This window comes from Hemicordylus capensis, chromosome 4 (genome assembly GCF_027244095.1).
Source record: "Hemicordylus capensis ecotype Gifberg chromosome 4, rHemCap1.1.pri, whole genome shotgun sequence".
NCBI lineage: Eukaryota > Metazoa > Chordata > Lepidosauria > Squamata > Cordylidae > Hemicordylus > Hemicordylus capensis.
Window position 1 is genome coordinate 129,182,298 of NC_069660.1, and position 27,321 is coordinate 129,209,618.

Here is a 27,321-nt window from a genome sequence, read left to right on the forward strand (position 1 = left end):
CTGGCTAATTGATGGGCCCAAGAGAAGACTTTATGATACTTAATCACATCCTTGGAATAATCTGGGGAATTTATGACACGAGAACTATTTTCTCCCCAGCGTTCTCTCTTTCCTGCTCTTTGTAGAATGTCTTCTTTAGTAGGAAATCACAGGAATTTGACAATAATAAATGCCCTTCACGGGATGGTGGGATGGGGGCTTTGTGAACTCTTTCAGTTTCTAAGACTTAGACCTCAGGTAACTGCAGAAGGTCTCCAAAGACAGATGCAATAAAGGTGGAGGGGCTGGAACATTCCAAATGCTCTCTGACTCCAACAATTTACAATTCGTATATTATTTCTGTGAGAACGGCATTCCAAATCCACCGCATTAGCTTGTAGCATTTTATTTTCATTGTACAAAGTCTTGATGGTGGTGTCTATTTTAGTATCAATCATGGTCTTCAATAAGGGAGATACGACTCTCCACAGCCCACACCCTTGTGCCCAGAGTATCTACTGACCACTGTAAAGCATTTAAAGACAGCCTGATTGTTTGAATAGCATCTTTAGCCATTTCCTTTAACAGGGTTAGGATTGTAGGACCAGAGTTTTCAAGCAGAATGGGAGAGGGCGGGCCTGATGACAATGGAGAGTTCACCTCAGGGTTTCCCCGTGCTTTCTCTGTCACCACCCGTTAGACTTCCCCATTTCAGCTTGCAGAGAGATTTTAACTGGATTTGAATTGCTTTCAGTTAATAGCTGACCATTGTTGCTTTAAAGTAAAGTTGTGCCGTTGAGTCAGTGTCGACTCCTGGAGACCACAGAGCCATGTGCCGTGAAAATAGAGCTGGAATTCAGCACCAGGCAGGAGCTCCCTCACTCACAGCATGTCCTCACTAGTAGCCATCTTAACCAGAACCCTCACATACCTTCTCAGTTAATAATTTACTGATAAGCTACGGTAGGTAGTGACTTTACTTTCACCACTTTTGCTTTTAAAGAAGAAACCTCTCAAGTATCGTGTAGACTGCTTCCAAACACACTTCATGATACAAAAAAGCATGAGTTGACATAATACAATATTCAAATAATATTACGTGACACGTTTGATGTGACTTTGGTTCACTTTCCTTCATTTTTCTGCATAACCCATTTAAATGTGATGCCAAAATACAGGGATCTGTGCGCCCTCTATTGCACAGCCTGATTTACTTGGTCAATGTCTACACATTTCCTCTGTGCAGTTCCATGTGCAGAAATGTAAAGTAAGGGGTCACAGCAAGGAGTTTTGTTCTTTTGATTTAAGAACAAGGAAGCTAATTCATTAACTAGTTCCACTGATATAATGCCATTAATATTAACAGGATCAAGTGATCAATCAGTCTCCCCTTCTGCTTAAAAATGTACTTAAATGAATGCTTGAAATCCCAAAAGCAAGTAGAAATCACAAGTGATATTCAAATCAGGAATAATCAGTACCTTCTCCAAGACTAAAAACTAGAAAATGAATATAAAAATGATAATAGCTTTGACTATATGCAGCTAATTTTTAGATGTATCAAACGTCTAAGAATGTCTGGGTAAAATAATATGCATTCTTACCTTTGTGGAACTGGTAAAGTAGGACAAAGTTCAGCTACTTTGGAACTGTGTACACAACTGGTAGCATTTATATTGTAAACACAAAGGCAAGAATCTACAGAGAACAAAATGATAAGCTGGTAATGATAAAATACAAACATTAGAGAATAATATTAGTCACTGTTAACTGAGCAAAGGGGCACCTTTTAAAAGTAGTGATTCTCTTTATTTAACAGGGGGAGAGCAACTGGCCCTATCCATCCCATCCCTCCAGTGGCTGGAGGGATGAATAACAGTGGCACAGCATCCCTTCAGTGGCTGTTGCTGGTGCCTATCTTATGTTTCTTTTTTAGATTGTGAGCCTTTGGGGACAGGGAGCCATTTTATTTATTTATTTACATCTTTCTAAACTGCTTTGGGAACTTTTGTTGAAAAGTGGTACATAAATATTTGTCATACTTCTATTCCCATATTAAAATATTTATTGGGCTAGTTCTCACCATTTCGTGATTGTTGTTATGCTGCCAAATGTTGGGCAGAAGAGGAAGGAGGAAGTGTGCACGCTCCCAATTTCTAGTTGTCTGCACGGTGAAAATGATTGGGAAGTGATAGTGTGCAAGGGCTCAGTCGTGATTACTTGGGGCAGGCAGCTGACATTGGCAATCTTAGATATGAAGTAGGGAGGCCAATGTCAGCTGCTGTGCTGAGCCACCGCAGCTGAAAATTCACACATGATCATCTCATGGTCGCAAACAATCGGTAATTGGGAGCACACGTGTCTCCTCTCTCCAGAGGCGTATCTAGGGAAAATAGCGCCTAGGGCAAGCACTGAAATTGCGCCCCCTGGCCAAACATCTGACACCATCTTTCAGATAACTTTACCATAATATCAGCTCAAAAATACAAATCAAGCTCGTTCATATTTCAAAAACTATTTAGCAGTGGACATAGCCAGACCAAAAAATGCTGGAAAACTACCAATTTCAGTATGTTGGGGCTCATGAAATACCCAAATACTATGTGGACGTGTACTTGGAAAACTAAACAGAAGTGCCTGTCTAATTCTCTACTATGCATTGTAGCATCATTATTACATAAGTTTTAAAAATAAATGGAGAATTTGCCTTTCCCAGATACTCTGAAAATAATTAAAGGATATGCAGAGTAAACTGTGTCACTGCTTGGAATATATTCTAGTATTTCGGAAAGACAGTTAAAATGAGAGAAAGAGAGCAAGAAACTCCCAGTGGGCCTTAGTACTAAGGATTTCACACTGATTCAAAGACGAACTCACCATTAATAGCCATATTACTAAGACATCACATTTAACTCACTTATCACAAGAAGCAAAGTAAGAGCAAATGAATACAATCCTAGCTCATAAGCTTCAGCTCAGTATTCACAATCCCTCTGTACATAGTGCCAAACTAAATATGTGTACAGTGACTTATATTAAATTTAAAAAAATTACCTGTAGCCCCTTTCGGGGGCTTCCTATAGGGCATGGTGGGGGGCTGCAAAGGACCCCCATCCCCCCCGCCAGCCTCTTAATTCACTGCTGCAGCCTGACCCGGGCTGATTTTTGGGCCTGTTTGGGACTACAAAGATCGGTGTGCTGGCCATGTTGGAGGTCGCCATGCATGCGCAAATGGCCTCTGCAAAGCCTAGCAAGGCCTAGGGCTTCACAGGGACCACTGGAGCATGTTCGGTGGCCATTTCTAAAAATAATGTTTTTTTTTTAAAAATGGCCGCCAAAAATAAAATGGCCACCGCACATGCTCAAATGGCCTCTGCGAGGCCTGGCATGGCCCATGGCCTCACGGAGGCCATTTGAGCATGCGCAGTGGCCATTTTGTTTTTGGCAGCCATTTTTTTAAAAAATGTTCATTTTTAAAAATTGCACCTCCTTCAAGTGGCGCCCGGGGCACGTGCCCTGCCTGACCTACCCTAGATACACCTGCCTCTCTCTGCTGACACACATTTGGTGGGATAACTGCAATCACCGAATTGTGAGAACTGGCCCATTTTATGTATTTAGAAAATGTACTGCCAATTTTAAATAAAACATTTTTCAAGTGTAGGAACAAAAATATAATGATGATACAATGTAAAACATAATCCAAAGGAATTGAAGGAAAATAATCATAAAAAGCAAATACTGTACAAAACCCTATAAAACCTAATTGAAGCATTAATCACAAAAAGCTTGTCTAAATAAGCAGGTTTATTTACTAAAAGGCCAAGGTCCTGAATTTGGGCAACCTGAATAAGCAATTAGATTTTGCAGCTTCAAGGCAGCCACTAAGAAAACAGTTTTCACAATGGCCACCAGTCTGCTAGTTTCATTTCCAGTTAGAAGATTATCTGTGCAAGACTGTAAAGAGCAGGAAAGTAGGGATGTGCGGACCAGTTCGATCTCGAGCCAGTTCAGTTTGAGGGCTTGATCTTGAACTGAATTGGGCCAGGTACGGCTTGAGGTCAAGCCAACCCTCTGGGCTGGTTCGGGCCTGGTTGTGTTGGTTGCCAATAAATTTGGTTTTTAAAAAGGTCGACTTACCACCACTAAAGACTTCTGTGGCCTCAGGGGCATCTCTAGAGGCTCCTGCTTCCCCCACCGGCCTCCCCCTCCCACCCACCCCCACAAGCCAGTTCAGTTCATTTTGGGGCCATTTTGGCCCTGTGTGCACATATGGCGCATGCACATATGTGTGACATTTGCGTGACTGGAAACCCTCCCGTGGCTGCTGCAGCACCCGCCCCAAGACTGCAGAAGCTTTCAGCAATGGTGTGTCAACCTTTTAAAAAAACAATTTTTGGTACCCAGCACCCCCAGACCGGACCCAAGCCGGTTTGAATTCAAACTGAACCGGGCCTCCTGTTTGGGAGTGCCAAAACCCAACATGCCCAGTCAGTTCGAATCTGGTTTGGATTTGAACCAAAGTGGGCAAACCAGTGTACACACAACTACAAGAAAGTACATACAGGAGAATACACTTGCACACATATCCTGGACCTAGCATTAAGGGCTTCAAAGTTAAGCAAACAGTCCCTTGAATTTAGCCCTTAAACAAGTAACCAGCAGAGTACTGTTTTATGCTCCCTGGACTAACACCAAAAATAAATCTGGATGTCAAATTTTGTATCGACTGTAGCTTCTAAACAACCTTAAGAGAAACCCCAAGTACAGCATGTTACAGTAGTCTAGTCAGGAACTTACCAGGGCATGCACTACTTAAGTGCTTAAATACTAAGGCATGTCTAATAGCAGAATTCAAATATCATTATCACTGCACATCCTCAAGAGCCTAAACATATTTCCATCATATTCAGGTTTCAATATCCATTCCCTACCATTAATGTAATCCATTAATTTCTAAGTGCTGCTTCCAATATTACTTTTCTTATTTTGTATCTTAAAGACTAAGAACGTAATTCAGGGGTTGTAACTGTGCTGAGGTCCCAACCCTGAAGGTTAAGCCCCTTCCAGCCCCACCCCACCTGGCCTCTTTTTGCACATAAGATTGCTATTATAGGATCTGGGCATTTGAATTTATTGTATTAGTACATTGCATGTAGCCAAAATGATAATAGCTTAAGTTAGAGAAACAGAAAGATACTATCATTTAATGGATGAAACAAAAGAAGCTGAGAAATTTTAATGATGTATTTTTGTACATCGAAAGTGAAGTCTTTTATTGATTTATTATTTAGCATATTTCTATACCACCCTAAGCTCACCTCTCTTGGCAATTTACAATAAATATATATAATAAACACTTACTATTTATAAGTATTTATTATATATAAATATAATAATCCCTAACTCTCTCCAAATTAAAGCAAAAGTTGTTGGGTTGTTGTTGTTTTTTTGGGGGGGAATCTAGCTCAGTCTAAAAATTAAAAAGGGACATGTTCAGCAGTCAGAAGGTATAAAGATGCATGTGAAGTGCCTTGAGCAACTGGTGATGTTCCTAAAAGGAATTAAGAGTTGTTGTTGTTGTTTTTAAATATAGAACTAAATTAATATTAATTACTGCTAGCCTATGACATTTTTCTGTCAGAAGCAGAGCACAAAATGTGACTCTTCCCATATATAAAAATATAATAAAATGAAAATTACATCCCCAATTCCCTTCTATTTTTTAAAACTCCCCCTGTTTTTCTTTTCAAGGTCTTCAGCACAGTGCCATCTCATTTTCCATCCTTTGCAGATCATCCATGAGGGAAGTGCTGGGTGGACTAGCTTGCTGCCCCCAAGAACTGACCCACAGTCTGCTGCCTCCTTCATGATAAGGCCAGATGTGCTATTAATTTGACAGATTTATCATAAAAGGCACACGTGGATGCATGCATTTTAGCTTTTTAATGATATATCATCTGCTCAGTTTGAAAAACTGGATCATAAAATGTAATTCCTTCTCACTAGACCAAGAGGAACTAGACGCTTATAACGACAAAGCTATAGAGGCCTAAGAACTTTGGTGTCTTCAGTCCCTCTGCTGGCAAATACACCACACTGCTGCAAAATCACCAGTCACTTCAAACTTAATCAGAAGTCAAACTGCCATCTCTTCAAAAACAGGCTTTCATGATGTTTTGAATCAAAGTAAAATGGTAGTAACAACAGAATACAAGAGGAAAATTCTAAAATAGTTTTTTTTTTAAAAAGACTGGATTCTATTCCATGATGTTACCCCATGTGACCCCTGAAAATCCAATCCTGGGGAAAATCTAATCCCTCTGGAACAGGATGGCATGTGGCAAGGGAGCAGGAGGAAGGGAGGACTGGCAAAAATGGAAATGCCTTCTGTTTGCACAAAAGCAATTCCAACCAAAGTTTACTGAAGAAGTCCCAACACCTTCAGCACAATGATAACAAAGAATTCATACAATAATTCACATGCTTAGAGAATAAAGCTGGTTCTCTGGACAATTATTCCCCTGAAGAAGAGAAGAGAATTTGTTCAAAAGACATAAGGAGTGTTTCAGTAACCATGGTTTTGCACAATTCTGTTTTCGTCTTCTTCCTTCATATACTTTCCAATAGTTTAAATACACATGATATTTAAAATGCTGTTTAATGCACATTACCGGACATACTGAGATCAACTTCTTTGGGGTGACATTTGGAAAGGGGTAAATATATATGCTAATACTAAAAGTCTCTAAATTCTGCCAAAAATAGGCATTTCAAAAATCAGTAAAGTGGACAGAAACAGTGGGATATTGTTATCTCTCTCTAAATGAAAATTTACAAGGATGGGGGAAGGTTTATGGAAGTGGTGTTGCTCTGCATGTTGAAGGTGACATAGAGTCCAGCATTCTAGAAAACGTAAGAAAAAAGTCCTCCACAAAATCACTGTGGGCATAACTGCCAGGCCTGAAGAGTAATTTAGTACTGGGGATCACACTATTTACACTCTGCCCAAAACTGTGATGTGTACTGGTTTGGCGTCAAACCAGTTCAGCCATGTGCATGCTGGAGCCGTGCAAGGGAACTTGGGACAAGCCCTGTTGCAGCAGGAAGCTGCATGTGGCAGCGAGCAGGTAAGGACCTGCTCTCCTTTTTCTTAAAGATCCCACTCGCCCTCCCTTTCCACATGGCGCCAAACCAGTTCAAATCTCATCCAGACCTGTTCAACACCAAACCAGTGCACGAATTGAGTTCGTGCACATCCCTATCAGGGAAACATCTAAACGAGAAAGTGTTACAGTAATGAATGACTTCAACTATACCAGGGGTTCCCAACCTGTGGTACTCCAGATGTTGCTGAACTAAACCTCCCATGATCCCCAGCTACAATTTATTGTGGCTAGGGATGATGGGAGTTGTAGATCATCAACATCTGGAGCACCACAGGTTGGGAATCCCTGAACTATACTATCATACTGATTGAGCAGATGATGGAAACAGGCAATATTTCTAAATACAATGACTGCACCTTGGAACAGCTGATCATGGATACCTGAGCATACTAGAGGGGAGGCAAATCTGCACACTCCTGGGCAGACCGAGTGCAAGAATTAAGTACTGATGAATTGATTAGGAACAGTCACCACAGTGTTATTTTTTTCAAGATATATTTAAGTGAAAAGTTGCTGTTGCCCCCTGAAAAACCAAGAGACCTTCAAAAATGATGCGGGCTGAGGTGCAAGTGACGACAGCGAGAGCGGGGACTCCACAAAATCCAAGTGGAATTAAGAGAGAGGAAAAGGGTGTCCCCCTCTACAGTTATGCTAGTGGCAAGCATAAGTCTCTCAGCCATCTGCATTTTTAATATTCTCAATTATATCTGATACATAATACACACATATCTATCTACAAAGGTCTTAATGTAAATTTAGCACATACCATTATTCTTTGCAAAAAGCTGAATGTCTTCCAAGGAATTAAGCTGCTCTTGAGGACAACTCGATACACACAATGCAACTGAATTGACACGAAGATTTTTGATTTCCAAATCACATGACTTCAAAAAGAACACATATCTAGGAGAGAAGGGGGGGGGAATCTACTTAAGAAACAACTAAATTTTCATTTTGCTTCTCTAACCACCTGTTTTTCTCATGAAAAATGAAAATCAAAACAAAATTAAAAGTTATTCTTGCTCATATGCTACACAGTGCTCTACAATTAATAATAACAATAATAATAATAATTCAATTTCTATACCGCCCTTCCAAAAATGGCTCAGGGCGTTTACACAGAGAAATAATAAATAAATAAGTAAGTAAGTAAGTAAGTAAGATGGCTCCCTAACCCCAAAAGGCTCACAATCTAAAAGAAACATAAGACAGACACCAGCAACAGTCACTGGAGGTACTGTGCTGGGGGTGACAATACAATTGTATTATCAAAATATAGCATAAACACCTGCTCCTGACTCAGCAGGGAGTAGCTTTTAAGTTCTGGTACATTCAATAGTTTATTTGGAACTTACTGAAGTCCAGACATTGCTATTTAGTATAATTATTGTTTTATGCACGCTTCATGCATTCTTGTCTTAATATAGAATACATGTTACACACATTCAAGAAGTAATCTGGACAAATCAAATTTTATTTCCTATAGATGTTGTTGACAGCGCTGAAGTCTTTTAAGAGAACAAACTCACTTTTTGGTTGTCATATCTTGTCCCGACAGAGGTGCACCTACTATAGGAGTGTTCTTTCGACCACATATGTTTCCATAGCTGTCATATCCAAACACAAGCCTTTCTGCAGCTCCAGCCGTTATAGCATAGCCAGTTATAAACATCTATAAGAATACATATTATATTCATCTTTCTTCTTGAAAATCACATGATATATGCAAGACTATGATTTCTGACACCTTCCAGTTAATACTATGATTTATTATTTATTTAGCATGTTTACAGTCTAACTACTGTCATGCTAAAATTCTGAGAAAGATGTACAAATTTCCATAGACTGCTCTGCAATGTAACAATTTGGTTGGAGGAAATTATCCATGTGAATCACCATTAAATCATGACACCAATGGCATAGGGAAGAAAAAGCAACATGGTGTTAGACTTAGGCTGGGAAGACCCAGCCTAAAATCCCAGTTCAACTGCAAAGCTTACCAGGTAGCCTTGGGCCGGTCACTATCACTTTTAGTCTAACCCACCTCACAGGGTTGAAATGTGGAAGAAATGTGTAAACCACACTCAGCTTCTTGGAAAAGGTGGAAGGGGGATAATAATAAATAGAAAAAGTAGATAAACCACAAGAATCAGGCACAGATTAGACCTTAGGATAAAGAATATCAACTGCTGAATCAATTCAACTTCATGAATATGATGCTACACCAGCATGATATTAAACCTGATAGTGCAAGCAAACAAATTTAGGATTAGACTGCCAATTTTCTTGTAACCGGTCTGGCAACGTTTGTATATTTTACCAGACATCTGTGAATCTGCACCTGTTAACTAAATGTATCTTAAACACTGTGGTGCTGGTCATGTAATTACTAAATGATACACAAACTTTTGTTAGCTACCTACCGAACTGATTCACTCATTACTTAGAAATAAGCCTTACTGATTTCAGTGGAACATATTGAAGTAATTGTACTTAGAATTTTAGCTAGGTACCTATATGATCAAGGTCTCTCACATGTTATTACAAACACAAATAGCTGCAAAAATGAGATTACAATGCATTGTATTACCCATCCACCCTTGTATCACATTTCTATTTCAGTAGTTCTGGGAGGGAAAGAAAGAAAGAAAGAAAGAAAGAAAGAAAGAAAGAAAGAAAGAAAGAAAGAAAGAAAGAAAGAAAGATCACACACACACTTGATAAGTAAATGAAATAAATAAGTAACAGACTAATCAAAAATAATCTAGACGTGACAGACATGGTGAATAAATAACATCCTCTCAGTTACATGAATAAGTCCAGAAATGCTTCCCAGGTATTTTCAAATTTGTCCATTCTTTCATGTTTTTGGAAGTATTTTATACTCTTTTATACCCTTTGAGTTAACCAGGATATTTGATCTGGGATTGGATCTCAGTAAAGCATCCACCCAGACACCTTAACCAGGAACATGAGAACCTACATTTCTCATCCATTCTGGTTACCTGCATGCACTGTGCCCTCATCTGTATGTTCAGTATTGTCTTCACAGACTAGCTCAGTATTGTCTTCACAGACTGGCAGCGGCTTCTCCAAGGTTGCAGGCAGGAATCTCTTCCTGACCCTGTCTCTTCCTGTGCACACGTTGCACATGTTGGGTGGGAGTGTGGGTGTTGCAGGCAGGAATCTCTCTCAGCCCTATCTTGGAGTAGCCAGGGAGGGAACTTGGAACCTTTTGCTCTTCCCAGAGTGGCTTCATCCCCTGAAGGGAATATCTTGCAGTGCTCACACATCAAGTCTCCCATTCATATGCAACCAGGGCAGACCCTGCTTAGCTATGGGGACAAGTCATGCTTGCTACCACAAGACCAGCTCTCCTCTCCCCCACACAGTGGACCATTGTGTAGGACTTCCCCTTTCTGCCCTCCCTCCCCCAGGTTGCACCCCTGCCCATCATGGGAACAGACAATGGCCACAGTTTGGCGGCAGGAATCATAGATGGTACTGTCCAGGGTGTCCCAGGGCCCCCTAGTCTATCCCCAGGGTTCAGAGGGGCTGTCTGATTGCACAGCATGCCTTTCTCATCCTGACAGACCCTGTATCTCTGGCTTGCTTCCCCTTCCTGCTGGGGCAAAGTGCAGGTCTCCCAGGTCACCTGGCCAAGGGTCCCATCACAGGGAAGGAGTTACGGTGCCTGCCACTCACTCAGATCACTCCATGAGCTTGCCAATTAATTTCAATTTGCTCCAGGGATTGCTGAGTGAACTTGAGCACAGTCAGAGCTGCCCACTTCAGCCTCACGGCCAATGGGAGCATGTTTGGTGATGCGCTGAAGGCTTTCCAGAGAGAGGACAGCACAAGGTGTGGTGTGGGGTCTGTTGGGATTGCATATGGGTTTCTGGAGGCCAATGCTTGCTGCGGTCCACTTCCTTGGAGCTGCTAACCAGGACCATGTGGACAATGCATCCCAGCCACCCAGCATCCTGGCTAACCTCCAGGGCCAGAAAAATTATCATGTGAATGTAGACATTAATTCAAATACGTTTACTATAGCTGACATCCAGACTAACACTGTGCTTGTACAAACATGCTGGCCCAAGGATGATGCACTAGCTAGTTCTGCTAAGTTGGGAGTTTGTGCTCCAGTCTAGTGTTGCACTGATGCAACAGGTTGGGCAATACATGACACAACAACTGGCTATGCAACAAGTTTCACCCCATATTGTGCAACCTTGTATATGTCCTAGAGAAGATTGTAGCTAGCACAACACTGCAGAGCACCACAACTTCAAGCAACTCCGCAAACTTCTTAAGTGTGCACAACTTCTCTTGCTGCACTAGAGCAACTCTACAACAACAGTAACAAATATGTATACACCACTTTTCAACAAAGGTTTCCAAAGCAGTTTACATAGAGAAATAATTAATAAATAAGATAAGATGGCTCCCTGACCCCCAAAGGGCTCACAATCTAAAAAGAAACATGACAGACACCAGCAACAGCTACTGGAGGGATACTGTGCTGGGGGGTGGATAGGGCCAGTTACCCTCCCCCTGCTAAATAAAGAGAATTGTCATGTTAAAACGGTGCCACTTTTTATCATGTACCACTTTGCCCAGTTAGCAGGAGTAACTCTAGTCTGGATGTCAGTTCCCATTCTGCTGTCCTTGTTGTGAAATAGCAATGCTTGCACCAGTGGCCCGGAGTGCAAAGGATTGCGCACTTTGAGCATCTACAGAGGTATGTCACTTTCTTGTGTATGTGCAACATTGTTTGTGGCACTAGCAGAGTTTTAGTCTGGATGTCAGCCAATATTAACACATAAAAACAGAAAACTCTAATGATAAAACATCATTAAAATTAGTTAACAACTATGATCAGGTGCACACTATAATAAATATATTTGAATAAAGGAATATAAAACATTTTCTAAGGCTGCAGTCCCATACACACATACTTAGGAGTAAGCCCCACTGAATACAGTGGGGCTTACTTCCTAGTAAACATGCAACTGAATGGGCTTTAAGGCTCCAATCCTATGTCTACTATGCCAAAGAGTAAGTCCTATTGAAGTCTAATGAAATGTGCAAAGAATTAGGCTGCACAAAGAAAAATATGTTAATAGTATCAGGCACTCATAAGTTAGCTTTGGAGAGTGAGCTTCTCCACTGCTGCCCCGAGGCTTTGGAATGCGCCCTCTAGTGAAATAAGAGCCTCCCCATCTCTGACAGCTTTTAAAAAGTCTTTAAAAACACATTTCTTCACCCAGGCTTTTAATTAATGTTGTTTTAATGGTTTTAATGCTGTTTTAAAATATTATTTTAAAATTTTTAAATTGTCGTAATGTGTGTGTTCCTTCCCCCCATTTTTGTCTTAACGAATGTTTTACTTTGTTTTTTTTCTGTTGTAAACCGCCCAGAGACGTACATTTTGGGCGGTATACAGTAAAACTGTTTTAATAAATAAATAAATAAAACTGAGGACATAATAGAGAATACCTCCTCGCTACAGATGACACTTCACCAAAAACTATTAAGGAATTGAAGCAAGCAAGTCACATATTTACTCACTGTCTTTGAATATGTCACTGTCTAAAATTTCCATTTGTAAATATGGAATGTTAAAGACCATCAAATCATTATTCAGAAGAATTATATTTTTAAAAGTGGAGACTTGAGAAAATATTCATGACCTTTTAATTTTCGTGACTTTCTTTGGGTCCATTCCCCATTCACTCACATGCACAGCCACCCTCTGACACGACTTCCACTCTAATCATGTACCACTTTCTCTCTCAAGCACACCTATTCTTTATTCACATCATCTACACCTCCCTGTGTGTTATCTCCTTCAGATTCCTTTTCAAATGGAACCTTTCCCACAAAGTCTTAGGCACAATGCCATAATCATCATCTATATTGAAACAGTCTACGTATGCAAAACTAAACAGAATGCATATTCTTGTCCTGTTTCTTACCTCCATCTTCCTCTCTCCCCTCCTCTATGCTGAACTGCCTCCTCTATGTTGAATTCTGTACTGTAAGTTCTTTTGAGCAAGAAACAGTCTTTTTGTTGTTACTCAGGAAAGCATATAAATAGTTCATGCCTGTCCATGTACTACTTGCTCTCTCCCACACACACATCTCTAGATACACTATCCATATAGCCTATTCACATACCATTCTTTCTCTCACGTGCATGCGCACGCACACCCATTCACACTATTCAGTCTAACTATTGTTCTTTGGTGCTGAAAGTTGTTGCTTTTAACTTCTGAGTGAAGTTAAACTGAAGCCTTGAAGCACAGTCAGCTGTTGAGGCAACGGGCTAGGGAGGGCTCATTTCACAATCAATGAAGCTAAAATTCCACAGTCAATAGCAATGGAGGTTTGAAATACATTTACTGAGAGTCCCCCTCAGCCTTCTGCTAATTATATGAGATTTGGGGAAGAGCAAACTGGTAAAACTATGGTTTACATCCAGACAAGCACTGCGATGTTGCACCACTAATGGAGTGGTCTAATGGCATTGATTAGACCACTCCTAAAGAAGCCTTCTCTGGATCCCTTAGCAATGGACAGTTACAGGCCAATCTCCAATGTCCCTTGGTTGGGCAAGGTGATTGAGAGGGTGGTGGCCGACCAACTCCAGGAAGTCTTGGAGGAAACTGATTATCTAGACCCATTTCAAACTGGCTTTAGGGCTGGCTATGGGGTTGAGATAGCCTTGGTCAGCCTGATGGATGACCTTTACTGGGGAATTGACAGGGGGAGTGTGACTTTGCTGATTCTTCTGGATCTCTTGGTGGTGTTCGATACCATTGACCATGGTATCCTTCAGGATCGCCTGGGGGAGTTGGGGATAGGGGGCACTGCTTTGCAGTGGTTCCGCTCCTATCTCTTGGGTAGATTCCAGATGGTGGAGTTTGGTGACAGTTGCTCCTCAAAATGGGAGCTGTTATATGGAGTCCCCCAGGGCTCCATTCTGTCACCAATGCTTTTTAATATCTACATGAAACCGCTGGGTGAGGTCATCAGGAGATTTGGTGCTGGGTGTTACGAGTATGCTGATGACACCCAAATCTACTTCTCCTTTTCATTTTCAGGAAATGGCACTCATTCCCTAAATGCCTGCCTACAGGCAGTAATGGGCTGCATGAGGGAGAACAAATTGAAGCTGAATCCAAGCAAGACAGAGGTGCTCATTGTGGGGGCTCAGAATCTGAGGGGTGAGTTAGTTAAACTTAAGTCTTCCTGTGTTGTATGGGGTTACACTCCCCCAAAAGGAGCAGGTACACAGCTTGGGAGTACTCCTGGACTCAGGCCTCACCCTGGTATCTCAGGTGGAGGCCATGGCCAGGAGTGCTTTCTATCAGCTTCGGCTGATTCAACAGCTGCGCCTATTCCTCAAAGAGGATGACCTCAAAACAGTGGTGCATCAGCTTGTAACCTCCTGGCTCGACTACTGCAGTGCACTCTATATGGGGCTGTCTTTGTACAAAGTCTGGAAACTTCAGTTAGTTCAGAATGCGGCAGCCAGTTTGGTCTCTGGGGCAACCCGGAGAGACCATATCATGCCTGTTTTGAAACAGTTACACTGGCTGCTGATATGTCTCCTATAGGAGAGGAGAGCTGGTCTTGTGCTAGCAAGGATGACTTGTCCCCATAGCTAAGGAGGGTCTGCCCTGGTTGCATCTGAATGGGAGACTTGATGTGTGAGCACTGCATGATATTCCCCTCAGGGGATGAAGCCGCTCTGGGAAGAGCAGAAGGTTTCAAGTTCCCTCCCTGGCTTCTCCAAGATAGGGCTGAGAGAGATTCCTGCCTGCAACCTTGGAGAAGCCGCTGCCAGTCTGTGAAGACAATACTGAGCTAGATAGACCAATGGTCTGATTCAGTATATGGCAGTTTCCTATGTTATGTTCCTATGTTTCCAGGCAAAATACAAAGTGCTGGTTATTACCTTTAAAACCCTGAACAGCTTAGGTCCGAGTTATCTAAGAGAGTGCCTTCTTCTGCACGATGTTAAGGTCATCTAAGGAGGTCCGTCTCCAGTTGCCACCGGTTAGTCTAGTTGTGATGCAGAGGTGGGCCTTCTCTGTAGCTGCTCCTGGGCTGTGAAATGCACTCCCAGCAGAAATTCGTAATTTGAGATCATTGCTATCCTTCAGGAGAGCCCTTAAAACCTATCTGTTTGGCCTGGCCTTCCAGGGTTTTAAATGATTAACTGTTTTAAATTGTTGCCCTGACTTCCAGGGTTTTTAGCTGTTTAATTGGTTTTATTGTGTTTTAATAGTTTGATTTTAATTGTTAATTTGTTTTAATTGTTTTTATCATGCTGTAAACCGCCCTGAGCCATTTTGGAAGGGTGGTATACAAATCAAATCAAATCAAATCAAATCAAATCAAAACAATAAATAAATAAATAAATAAAGCAAGCCACACCATCACACAAGGAGGGAGTGCTAATTTTCAGAGGGAACTCCCTTCTCTCTGAAGCCCATAATGCCTCCCAAAAAATATGTCCCTGAGTCTATGTGAGGCTATGTATCTACCATCGTCCCAGTTTGGATCCATCCCCAACAATATATAAAGGAGAAAAAGGAAGCATATTAGAGTAAATGATGTGACTAATATGTGCAGTTGTTCCTTAAATCATCTGGAGGAGGGAATACAGGTCAGGGAAGGGTCTTCCCCATACTATGCAGCAATGAAGCACTGTGCTATACAGTCTGTGCTATACCTCTGCATAGCATCAGTGTAAAATTGTCACACCAGTGTAAAATAAAATCTTGTGACATTATATTATTGTATTTGTTGGTACACCCAAAGTTTAATCCTTATGTTCCAATACAACAAATCTTCTGATCACATTACTAGACATTCCAATAATTTATTTTTATTTTCATAACATTTAACTGGAAAACTACTTACCAAACCTGCCCAAAAGAGGAAGAATAGCATCAACCAAAAGGTATCTGTGCATTTCCTATATAACAATGGCCGCCACTTTCTTGGTTCAGGTAGCCCATCTTCAGATACCTAAAATTTGTAAAAGAAATAAATGCATTTTGATTATTATATTAAAATATCAGTTCAGTTTAGGAAGATAAATGTGTCATTTTGTATTGAAATCTTGTCATTAATCTTAATTTAGCATTCACATAGTGTTTAAGCATTTCTTAAGTAAGACATGGGGCCATAGCTCAGAGCAGGGGTCAGCAGCTTATGGCACATGTGCCAACAGTGGCATGCAACATCATTCTGAGTGGCACCCACACTACTAGGAAGACCGGTCACTATGATGCCCACTATCTGCCTCTAGCTGGCATGTTGCTGCTTGAGGGCAGCAGACATCCAGAATCAGCAGCGGCAGTCTCTCTAGCTGTGCCAGCTGACTGGATCTCTCTCTCTCTCTCTTGAACGTGCACACTGAAAATGAATGCGTGTATATGTGTGTGTGAGAGAGAGACAGCCGACTGGCACAGCCAGACAGACCACCGCTGCTGATCCTGGATGTCCATCACCTGCTACTGCAACACACCAGTGACACATCAGCCAGAGGAAGGCAGAGGGCAATGTAGCAGCCGGTCTTCTTCATGCACATTCTTTCTCTCCCCTTCAGCACCTAACTTCCATGCTTTCTCTGTTTCTCTTACAATGCAATGAACTAATTTTCTCTGCTCTTGACCAACTCTACTGTATTAATGGCCAAACTGCTTAAGACCTTTTTTTTGGAATCTGAGCTCTTGCTTACACAGACAGCAGCATCTAACTCATTTTGGTACAGAGACATGGGAAAAACAGTATGCTTTTTCACATAACCATATTACTTGATGACTGCTGTAGGGTGGATAGATATCATACAAACTTTTGTCACCAAATCAGCATATTTCTTTTTTCCTCTGATATATTAAAAACAAACAAAAATCAAAGGCAGTTCCTGGACTCAAACAAGGCTGAATTTGGGTGATAATACAATTACAAGAAGCAGCCACACATCAGCCACACATATCTCCCTCTATCTCTCTCTTTCTACCTTAGTGCTATTGGAAGCTTTCAGGACAGGTAACACACAGCATGAATAGTTTCACAACACTACATTCTGGCAAGAGAAAAATTTGTATCCAAGTAGTTCTGGGAGCTATATCATAACAGAAACTTGCACATGGAGCCCCTCACTGCCTCTTAATCTTTATTGTTTATTACCGGACCCTCTCTTTCTTTCAATGTATGTAGTTTATGCAGAAATTTAAGGGGGGGGGGCGGATTCTTGTGGGTCTTGTGATCTTCTTGTTCTTCCTTTAAGGATGCTCATTTTGCACCAGTCCCTCCAATGTGTGTTCACACTTCTTGAAAGAAATTTATATAAAGTAGTATTTAATTTAAAAGTGCTTCTGAGCATGTACAGAGTGCCCGTTTTCACTACTGAGCACTACTTCAGCCTGTTCCCACATGATCAGAATTAAGGGTTTAATTCCAGGGCAGGTGGCAAGACACCCATGCAGATATGTGTCGAGTGCTTCTCTCTTTGGAAACAAGTGAGTGACCCACACCTCCCTTGGCAGCATTCTCAACATAGTTCCAACAAATCTTGAGCCTTCAGGAAAGTTACAACTTAAGGTGGGGCAGTGCTTTCGTGCCAAGCGGGCCAGCACTAAATCTTATGTTGGCACACCACTACCATATACTGCGCTAAAGAACAAAGAGGCCTCTTTACACTGGGGGCGATAAGAAAAACACCTGCGTCGACAGAAGGAGGCGACAGCCTGGAGTGCAGTGCACACAGTGCCGGGTGAGGGGCGGAGGGAGGACGCTATGGGAAGGGGGACCCTCCTGAGCGCCTCCTTGGCAGCCTCAGGCGGTGGCGGGGGGAGGCGCTTGATGGCAGCCAGAGAGAGGGAGAAAAGCCGGAGGAGAGGCGGCACGGGCGGGGGGGTCTTTTGGCTCCTCAAAGGCCTTCTCCTGCTTAGTAGCCGCCACGGGAGCCTTCTAGCGCCACCGTCCTCCCGCTCTGTCCTTGCCGTCCTCGGTCAACCCGCCGCCGCGCAGGCCCTTTTGAGGTCCCGTCGTCGTGTGATCTCTTACCAAGTACTCGCCGCTGTAGCACGCCATGCTGCTCCCTTCCCTCCTCCGCCTTCCCCTCTGGGGCAACCCGGGCGGCTCTCTCCTGCCTTGGCAGCCTGGGGGAGCGAGCCTGTGAAGGCAGCAGGGCGGCGCTGAAGCTGGGCGCGGATTGCTTGCTTCGCAGGAGGCACCCACCCACCGGCTTACCTACCTCCCCGGCGCCTCGCCCGCCCTCCGGCAGCCCGCTGCCCAGGCGATGAAGCGCCGCCCTGTTTAATCCCCCCAACCCCCACCGCCCTGTGGGTGATGCCCGGGCAGCACACGGAGAGATCTCCTCCCTTCATCAGATTCCTCTCCACGAGCATAAGAATCCCGCTTTCTGGAGCAACAGCCTGACACAGAGAGACACAAATCAACCCATCGCCATAGGTCAACAGCTAGCACACAAGTGCGCGCTCGGCTCGCTCGCAGGTCGAGCAGAACTGTCTAGGGCCGCCCCATCCTTTGCATGTTTAGCAGAAAGTAAGTCCCTGTCCCCAATGTTCAGTTGCACTGACACCCAGATAAAGGGCGTGCGTAGTAGACTTGCATAATATTGGGTGTGTTCGCCCACGTGCATAAGAGAGAACAGAGTGATCATGTCTTATTGTGACAGGAGCGTCGCTTTGCTTTCATTCAGAATGCATTCTGGCGCCACCATTAAGACACACAACCAGGAAAGACAGTTCCTTTGAAACTACCTGCTTGTTCTTTTTCTCTTTTTAAGATAAAAATTTTTTAAAGAAAAGAAAAATTTAAGAATCCTCTTTTAAAAAGCAGTTCCCCTCTTCATCTCCTCCTAACACAATCTCCCGACCCTCACAAATATTGTGCTCAGCACAAAGATTCCCCCCACTTTCCAGATTTCTCCTCTCTTGCTAACCGTCGCTCTTTGCCCAAATCCACGCAGCTGTGTTGGTTGTCTCCCTCCAAACCGTTTCTAGAAATTTTCTAGGAGATCTCTACTGCAACGACAGCAGCATGAGAGATATTGAACTGGCAAATCGAATGGCTGGTAGCCAGACTAACAAAGCACTTGTGCAACAGTCGCGCTAGTGCAAGAAGACATTGTAGTTGTGCAAATTCACAGGGATGCTCAGAAATGCAGTCTTGCAAAAAAAGTTCCCAGCACTGCATATGAGGCATGCCACAAGTTGCACACCTTGTTATGTTAGTGCAAACCTTAATTTTCAATTTCCATGCTTTTTAGAGCACTAGTGAAAATTTAAAGTATCTTAACTCTCATCATAAACCAAAGGTTTTCAAACTACTTAATTTACAGGTAAAAAGGAAAGTCTGACTAGGCACTCTGAGAAAGAGAAGTGTAACAGTGCATCTTACACATGGTGGCTAAGTAGAACCTCCATGTTCATAGGCAGTATACCTCTACTGAAAAGTGCAAAGGCAGAGTTCAACTTACTAATTAATAGAGGACAGCATACCTCTGAGATACAAATGCCTTGTTCAAAGGCAGTCCATCATCAGCCTGTGTGCCCTTGCCAGATCCTCTGCTACCTGGCTGCCACCCATCATGCCTTCACAAATCCACTTGCCATCCTTGAAGGTCCATTTGCCAACTTTGCCGCTGCCTAGCATTCCTTCATAAATCCATTTGCTACCTTGCTGCTACATCGCATTCCCTCACAAAGTTTCTTGTCACCTCCTTGTGTGCTTTTGTACAGCTTCCCTCCACCTTGCTACTGCCACAGTAGAGGAAGAAAACAAAAACCCATAAAAGGAAATGGAGGAGAGAAGGAATGGTGGTTTAACTATACAAATGCCAGAGTGCTCACAGATTTTCCTTATCAGGCAGCTATGTACAGAACCAAGAAGTCACTCTCCAGAATTTGCCAGGGGTTGTTGCCCCTTCCCACTCTGGCTTCAGAACCCTCCGTGGGTAAAACTGACATTAAGAGCCCATAGTTGATTTTAACCTGTTATTATGGCAACTTTAGAGGGTAATAACTCAGGAAAGACTGGATCATCCCACCCCCCAAAAAACAGAGATTATGCATCAGCACTTACCTGAAGTGTTAAGAACACCAGTGGACATTAAAACAAATTATAAGGTTTGTTATCTGATGGCCAAAAAAAAGAAGAAAGATATAACAAAGAACTGCCTTCTAGAATTTAAGGGTCCATTTAAACTGTTGTATCTCAGCCATTTTACACCTGAACTGCACCAGATTTGGAAGGGTGGTGTCACTTGTTACCTAGTTGATGTATGCAAATGTTCAGGCAGTTTAGAGAGAGAGCTTCAGTGTTATGACAAATCGAATATTCAGGGCTTGTAAGGGTAGAATGTTGAAACAACTCATCTTTTAACTATACTGGCATTAGAATGCCACTATAATGGCACAGGGCAAATGCTCATTCAGTTACTCATACCCCATTAAGATATTACTACAAGGGGATGTGTTGTGGCTAGCACAGGAAAATCAAGACAAATAAAATCCTAGCAAGGATAGGTCCCTTGTGCTCCTGCCATATATTCATGACGCACTTTCCAAAAAACAAACAAGTGTGTTGCTGCTGGTGCTGCTAAAGGTACATGGTGGGTGTGTAATTAGGGATGTGCACGGTCCGGACCGGTCCAGACTGGCACCGAGGGGGGGGTCTCCCTTCAGGGGCGGGGGGGTAGAACTTACCCCTCCCGCCGCTTTCCCCCCTCCAGCTCTGAATTTTATTTTTTTTTGACCCTATGGGTCCCGAACCAGCCCCGAGGCCATGTTGGAGGCCTCCGGACTGGTTCCAAGCCGGACCGGTCCAAACCGGTCCGGCAGTCCGGCACTGAGGGGGGGTGTCCCTTTAAGGGCGGGGGGGTTGAACTTACCCCTCCCGCCGCTCTTCCCCCTCTGGCGCTGTTGTATTTAGTGAAGATTTTGGGGCGGCAGCGTTCTTTGCTGCTGCCCCTGCCCCCGTCGTCGCGTGCAAGTCCTTCTAAGCGCTGCACGCATGCGCGCGCCGCCTATGTCACACGCAGCGTGTGTGTGATGTAGGTGGCAGGCACGCGCGCGCCGCCGAACATGCATGCAGCACTTAGAAGGACTTGCAGGCAATGATGGGGGCAGGGGTGGCAGCGAAGAACGCTGCCGCCCCAAAATCTTCACTAAATACGACAGCGCCGGAGGGGGAAGAGCGGCGGGAGGGGTAAGTTCTAACCCCCCGCCCTTAAAGGGACACACACACCCTCGGTGCCGGTCCGGAACAGTCTGGACCGTGCACATGCTTATGTGTAATGGCAGCATTTTGTCACCACCCCTGCTTGCACCCATTTATTCTACACTCATGTGCACCTTTACCTTGAGAACAAAAATGGGGGAATTCTTCACCAGATGTGCAAGCATGAAACAACACATGGATCACAGCCCAGACAATAACAAGACATATTAGTGTGCCCCAGGAAAGGAAACAGACTCAGAGACAAGACTTTTGAAAAACAAGGAATAACATTTATTTTGTTAAAGAGCAGAAGCACAGTGTGCAAATATGTTATTTAGCATCCTTGGTAATATCAGGAGATCCCAGGAAGACGCAGGACACAAACGCTTGATTTGTCTAGTAGCTGGCAGAGATGGAATCCTGTCCAGGCACTATGCAAACTGAGGATACTATACTTGCCTGAGAATGCTCAACAATTCCTCCACGGACACCCCCTGCTGTTTGTTTGCAGAGACAAACACTGTGCTCATGGAGGGATCCAACATTCTGCATCTTGGGAGGATCTCTCCACAAGCACAACACTTATCTCTGTAAACAAAAGTTGTATAGTGTTTAGAAGTCCTATCTCATGCTGTGAGCGTGGGGAGCAGGGGGTGGGGGTTTGGGGCACATCACAGTGGGAGTGCGGCCTTCAAGTGCTTTCTCAGGGATATTGTGCATGAATTTGCATACCTGGATGTTGTGCACCCCCAGTTTGCACACATGGCTGAAATGTGGGTGGAAATGGGTCAAGAAGAGCAAGGACAGCTTTTATACAGCACCTTTACTCTGCTTTTGGTGAGCAAAGGTATAGATCTGATCGGGGTAATCAAAAGGATCCTACTTACAAAGGACAGACAGCAGAGTGCTGGCTTGGCATCAAGTTTCAAGCTAAGGCATTTTGTGTGCTGTCAGTTAGGGGGAGCACTCAAGTTCCAAGGCAGTCCGATATGGGTCACATATCTCACAGCAAGCTCACACAGCAAATGGCCCAGCAACTGTGGTTCTGTTCCAAGTTTGAGTGATTCAGCTTTAAGGTCCAGGGGATTCCAAACAGGCCCTAGCAAGCCCACACAAGGAATGGCCCAAAGACCATTATTTCAGCACAGGATGGGGATGTAGCAGTCTAAAGATTCAACTTAAGGAGCTCTGAGCATATGGATGAGCACTTGGCCAGGCTTCAGAGCAGTACAGGGCAGACCATGCCACCAGGATCCCACACAGGCAATTGTCTACACTTGTCTAAAAGACTATTAATTGGTATTTTCCCTCTGGGGTGTTCTGTCAGGGGCTGCAAAGGTGGGAAAGTTCATAACCCAAAGGAGATAATTGGAAATCTCTATTGTGGAGGGAGGGGAAATGTGTGGGTGGGTACATTGCCATGCAAATAGACTGCAGAGACAAAAGGGCCTTAGTATTTCCAATCTGTTTTAGCTCTTCTCTTGATTGCATTCAGAGGTGCCCCTAGGTAGTTTTGGAGCCTGGACCTAAAGGCTTTTGGAGGCCCCACCCCCTCCCCTGAAAATTAAGCATCATCATGCGCAGCTGGGCTACGACACCACACAGGCCAGACTAAAGAGGATTTGGGGCCCCCAGGGGCTGTGGAGGCCCTGGACTTCAGCCCCAAAGTCCAGGGTTAAGAGAGCCTCTGATTGCATTTTAAAGAGTGGCTGCTCAGTTTCTCAGGACTGTTCTTTTGTCTGACCTCTGTTTGCCCCTTATGGGATTCTGTTTGTTCCATATTGTTTTAATTATTTGATTTTTAATAGTTTTAACCTTTCAAATTTTAAATTGTAATGTTTTAACCTTTCTTTTTGTTTTTATTGTTTTGTTGTAAACCACCCAGAGACTTGCATTTTGGGCGGTATATCAATAAATAAGTAAATAATACAGCTTTATACAGAAATTCAGGGTGGGATTGCTTCTCCAGCCTTTGCACCAGTTCAAGTTGCATGGCGTAGCTGTTTTGACTCAAAGGAAGGTCTGCTTTCCTCCTGGCATGAGGAAAGGAACGGCAAGAAGGCTCTACACACGATCTGTGTGTAGAGCCAGAACAGGGTCTGCGAGGAGAGTGTGTCTGGCCCACTCTCCCTGCAGATGAGAAGGCAGCCCTTCCTTGGCAGCTGGGTCGGCCACCCAGACAATTACCGGCTCTGTCACAGTGCCGGTTGGGGCAGCCGGGTTCGGGGGCCTCCAGCGACTGTGCGGTGCCTTTTGGGGAGCCCCTTGACGCCCCCAATTGGGGGGCTACTCATGAGTCAGTGTGTTGCAGAACCGCGCCGCAACTCTTGCACCTGAAACCAGGGTTAAGTGGTGGGCTACCCGAGAAGGTTTGCCGCTGGGAGCCGCATGGCTCCCAGTGATTCTCACGTGTAGTGGAAACCGGGCTGGGCTCCCTTAGCCCAGTTTCCACTGTGCGTGAGAATAGCCCCAAGGAGTAAGCTGATGAATGCTCTGTGTGTGTGTGCTCTAGCCACCTTTGACTCTTGTTACTGCTCATCCAGAGGGGCTTCAATCCAGTTCCTTTTATTGTGGGAAACTAGTCAAATACTGTATTAACTCAGATTGCATACAAAATTTCTTGCCCGAGCAAACTGCCTCCATTGACAGACTGCCAAATTGTACATAGTCACTCTTTTTGTCCCCAATTTCTGTTTCTCACCAATGAAATTCCAAAACACAAGGCGATTCACTTCTCTTCCTGCCAATCTCAAGGTATATGTGTGGCTATGCCAAAGGTGTTCACAGGCTGAAAATCAAAAAGTCTGGGCAAGAGCAGAATGAAAATGCTTAACTGTATCCATCTCTGCAAACTGACCCCTTTGAGTTATTTAAAATATTTTTCCCCCATTTCTCCCCACATTTGCACCAATATATCAACATGAATCAGTGTAATGAGGAAACAATAGCTACCATTTCCAGATGTGGCATAGCATAATCATATAACACAATCAGATGGCACAGAAGGTAGCAAAATAGGGGCACACCTGGAAAGACTCCTCCACTGTCTTAATGGAATTTCAAATACAATGGAGCCAGTCACAGTGGCGGTGTAGCACAAACTTGCACACCTAGTTATAGCAGTAACTTTCCATAACTGGATTGCAGCTGGCAAACAACATAGCAAAACAGGCTTTCTGCACTTGCCTCATTCAGGAGGATTCTGTAGCAATAATTAATAACAGAAAATAATATGCCTATCTCAGCTATTTATTTATTTATTTATTCGATGAAGTGAATACAATTGTACGGTATGCTAATCTGCTGAACAATTTAAGCAGAAAACAAAATGTTGAAAATGCAAATGTGTAAAGCATTTTGTGAAAAATTATTTTGGTTTATGCCCCTTACATGTTAACATTAGATTATATGACCATAGATATATCCAGAAAATGACTTGTAAGCCCTATTGAAATCAATGAGACTTTAAAATCCCATTAAACTGCATCTTTTTCTGGATTATATTATTTAATGGTTGCAAATTTTGTGTTATTATTATTATTATCATTATTATGAATGATGATGATGATTAATAAGTAAGATAAAGAAATAAAAGACATGGAACAAATTGTTTCAGTTAGGACATAATCTCATTTTGATTCAACTTTTTTTTAGCAAAGAGTTCTAAATTATATGTACTTTTCTGTAATCACATGTTATTCATGACATTATTTTTTTGGTAGTATGATTAACTTTCATTATCAGTTTCCAATTTAAGAAAATCATGTATGACAGGAGTTCTTAAAATGTTGGGACCCCCAAGGGGTCATAAGCAACCAGTGTTGGGACCCCTAAGGGGTCATAAGCCACTTTAAAGGAGATCAGGAGTCAGGACAGAACTGCCTTACTCTAGGTCTCCAAGGTGCAGGGACAGTCAAGGGCGACAAGAAGCAGATAGGGAGACAGAAGCCAACAACCCACCCATGACCCGGCGGCTCCTCTGCTGGTCACAAAGCTGAGGACATGCACTACAGTGGCACCTCTTTGGCCTGTTGGACAGAACCTTTCCAGCTTGTTGGTCAAAGAAATGTCATAATGTGCCTATGCTCAACATTATGAGCAGTGGGTGAACCAGGTTGTTGCTGACTCCTAGAGTCCTATCTCCCTGTCCACCTCCCTGCACTTTGGATTCATCAGAACAGCTCTTGGAGACTGTTTTAAATCCCCAGAGATGTCTCGTCCTGAATTTTGGATTATAATACAAGCTGAGTACAAAGCATTAAGTGAGAAAGCTACTACAAAGTTCAAATATCAAGTTTTTAAAAGTCCAAAATTAGTCCACAACAAAATATCCAGGTTTAAAAAACTAAGTAGGCATCCTTCTCATTAAAAAAGTAGATGTGCTTTTTAAATCTCTACCTAATAAAATCAGTAGCTTTAATCAAGGTGGTGGGAGACAACACTTTATATTTTATTTTAGGGGATCACAGTATCAAAAAGTTTGAGAATCCCTGTAATGATTTTTTAAAGCAGATATCATATCTTTAGTAAAAGACATGTAATATTTTCTTCCACATGGTGGTGCTCTCACACATTAAAGGTGTGGTTGTTTAATCAGACTTTCAAAATAAAGAACAAGACTTTTTTTGTTTTTTTACCCCGTGTTAAAAACATTGCCCACAATCCCACACAGACTTGGACATGTTTAATTCCATTGATTTTGATCTTTGATGGGAAGTGACCATTGACTTGAAACTGGCTGCAGTCATGCGCATTTACCTGGAACACAGTGGTGCTCATTTAAGATAGAACATTTATTTATTTAAGGTAAAATTTTACTGCTTGCCAAAGTTGCTCCAAGTGGTTTACCGTCAAAGGGAGCAGTCATCAAAAGAACAAGAAAATAAAACCATATAAAATAAAACAAATGATGACTTGGAAATAGCCACAGAATATACTAAAACCAGCCAAATGCCCATTGAAAAACAAAACAAACTTCTTCTTTTTTGCAGCCATTCACAAGTAGGCCCTAATGCTGATAATTATGAGGCTTTTCTCACAACCACCCTAACCCTGCCTGGGCTGCCCCAAGCAGGGTTAGGCTGGTCGCGAGAAGCAGTGGGATCCACAGCTCCCCTCCCGCCTAACCCCCTTAATAAACCCAGCTTTTAGCGGAGGTTAAGAGTATAAAAATCAAATAATAAAATAAAATAAAATAAACCCAGCCACCGGGAATCATGTGATGAAGCACTGAGACAGGCGCATAGAGTGCCCATCTGAGGAGGGAAATCCCCAATGTGCAATGCATGAGCTGCGCATTGCATTGAGGGATGCCTGGAGGCTGGAACAACAAGTTCCAGCCCCATATCCCCCCGCCCTCGCCCATGCTTCACAGAGCTGCATGTAGTAGGGCTGTCCATGTGAGTATGTGGGAGGCCCACCAAAGCCGACCTGCTTGGTCATCTGGGGGGAAGGTAAGTGGAAAACAGCCTTCCCCCTGCGCCCTGCCTGCCTGCCCAGGGTGATCGTGAGAACTGCCCCACTCTTTCAGAGACCTCCATCCAGAACATGGTAACAAACTTACAGCCCTGTAAAAGATGTACTAATCCCGCATCTCCAGTATTAAGCCACCAACAATTATCAATATTTTAAGGGCCAAATTGATGAAGTCAGTTGATGGATCTTAATAGAATTCTTTGCTAGATCAGTCTTAACTGAGAATCCAGAGTTGCTTTGCAAATATTTGATAATGCCATGGCAAGGCTGGCCTGCCCCGCCTGCTAGGCAAACTAGGCAGTCACCGAAAGTGTCATACGGGGCTGGGTGCTGATGGCCTGGATCACGTGTTGCCCCTGTGGACTGACAGGGGGGAATGAGGGAGTGGAGTGGTCAGGCAAGTGGGAGGTGGACCAAGTGGGCACTTTCC

At 43.2% G+C, this 27,321-nt stretch overlaps 1 protein-coding gene across 25 annotated transcripts in view; it reads right to left on the minus strand.

Annotated features, from left to right (window-relative positions):
* Window positions 1–27,321, minus strand: part of SLC44A3 (solute carrier family 44 member 3) — a 215,791-nt gene that overhangs the window by 54,637 nt on the left and 133,833 nt on the right. For 18 of the 25 annotated variants that reach the window (XM_053244977.1, XM_053244983.1, XM_053244986.1 and 15 more), the window contains 4 exons: window positions 16,083–16,190; window positions 8,678–8,820; window positions 7,915–8,051; window positions 1,584–1,677 (listed from right to left, as the gene is read on the minus strand). In XM_053244977.1, the coding sequence (XP_053100952.1) occupies window positions 1,584–1,677; window positions 7,915–8,051; window positions 8,678–8,820; window positions 16,083–16,112 (404 nt within the window). In that variant the 5' untranslated portion in view covers window positions 16,113–16,190. Of the gene's footprint in view, window positions 1–1,583; window positions 1,678–7,914; window positions 8,052–8,677; window positions 8,821–9,148; window positions 9,224–16,082; window positions 16,191–17,891; window positions 18,003–18,236; window positions 18,763–19,696; window positions 19,958–27,321 lie in introns of those variants that run through there. The other 7 variants (XR_008306035.1, XR_008306036.1, XM_053244968.1 and 4 more) reach the window with 5 other exon arrangements.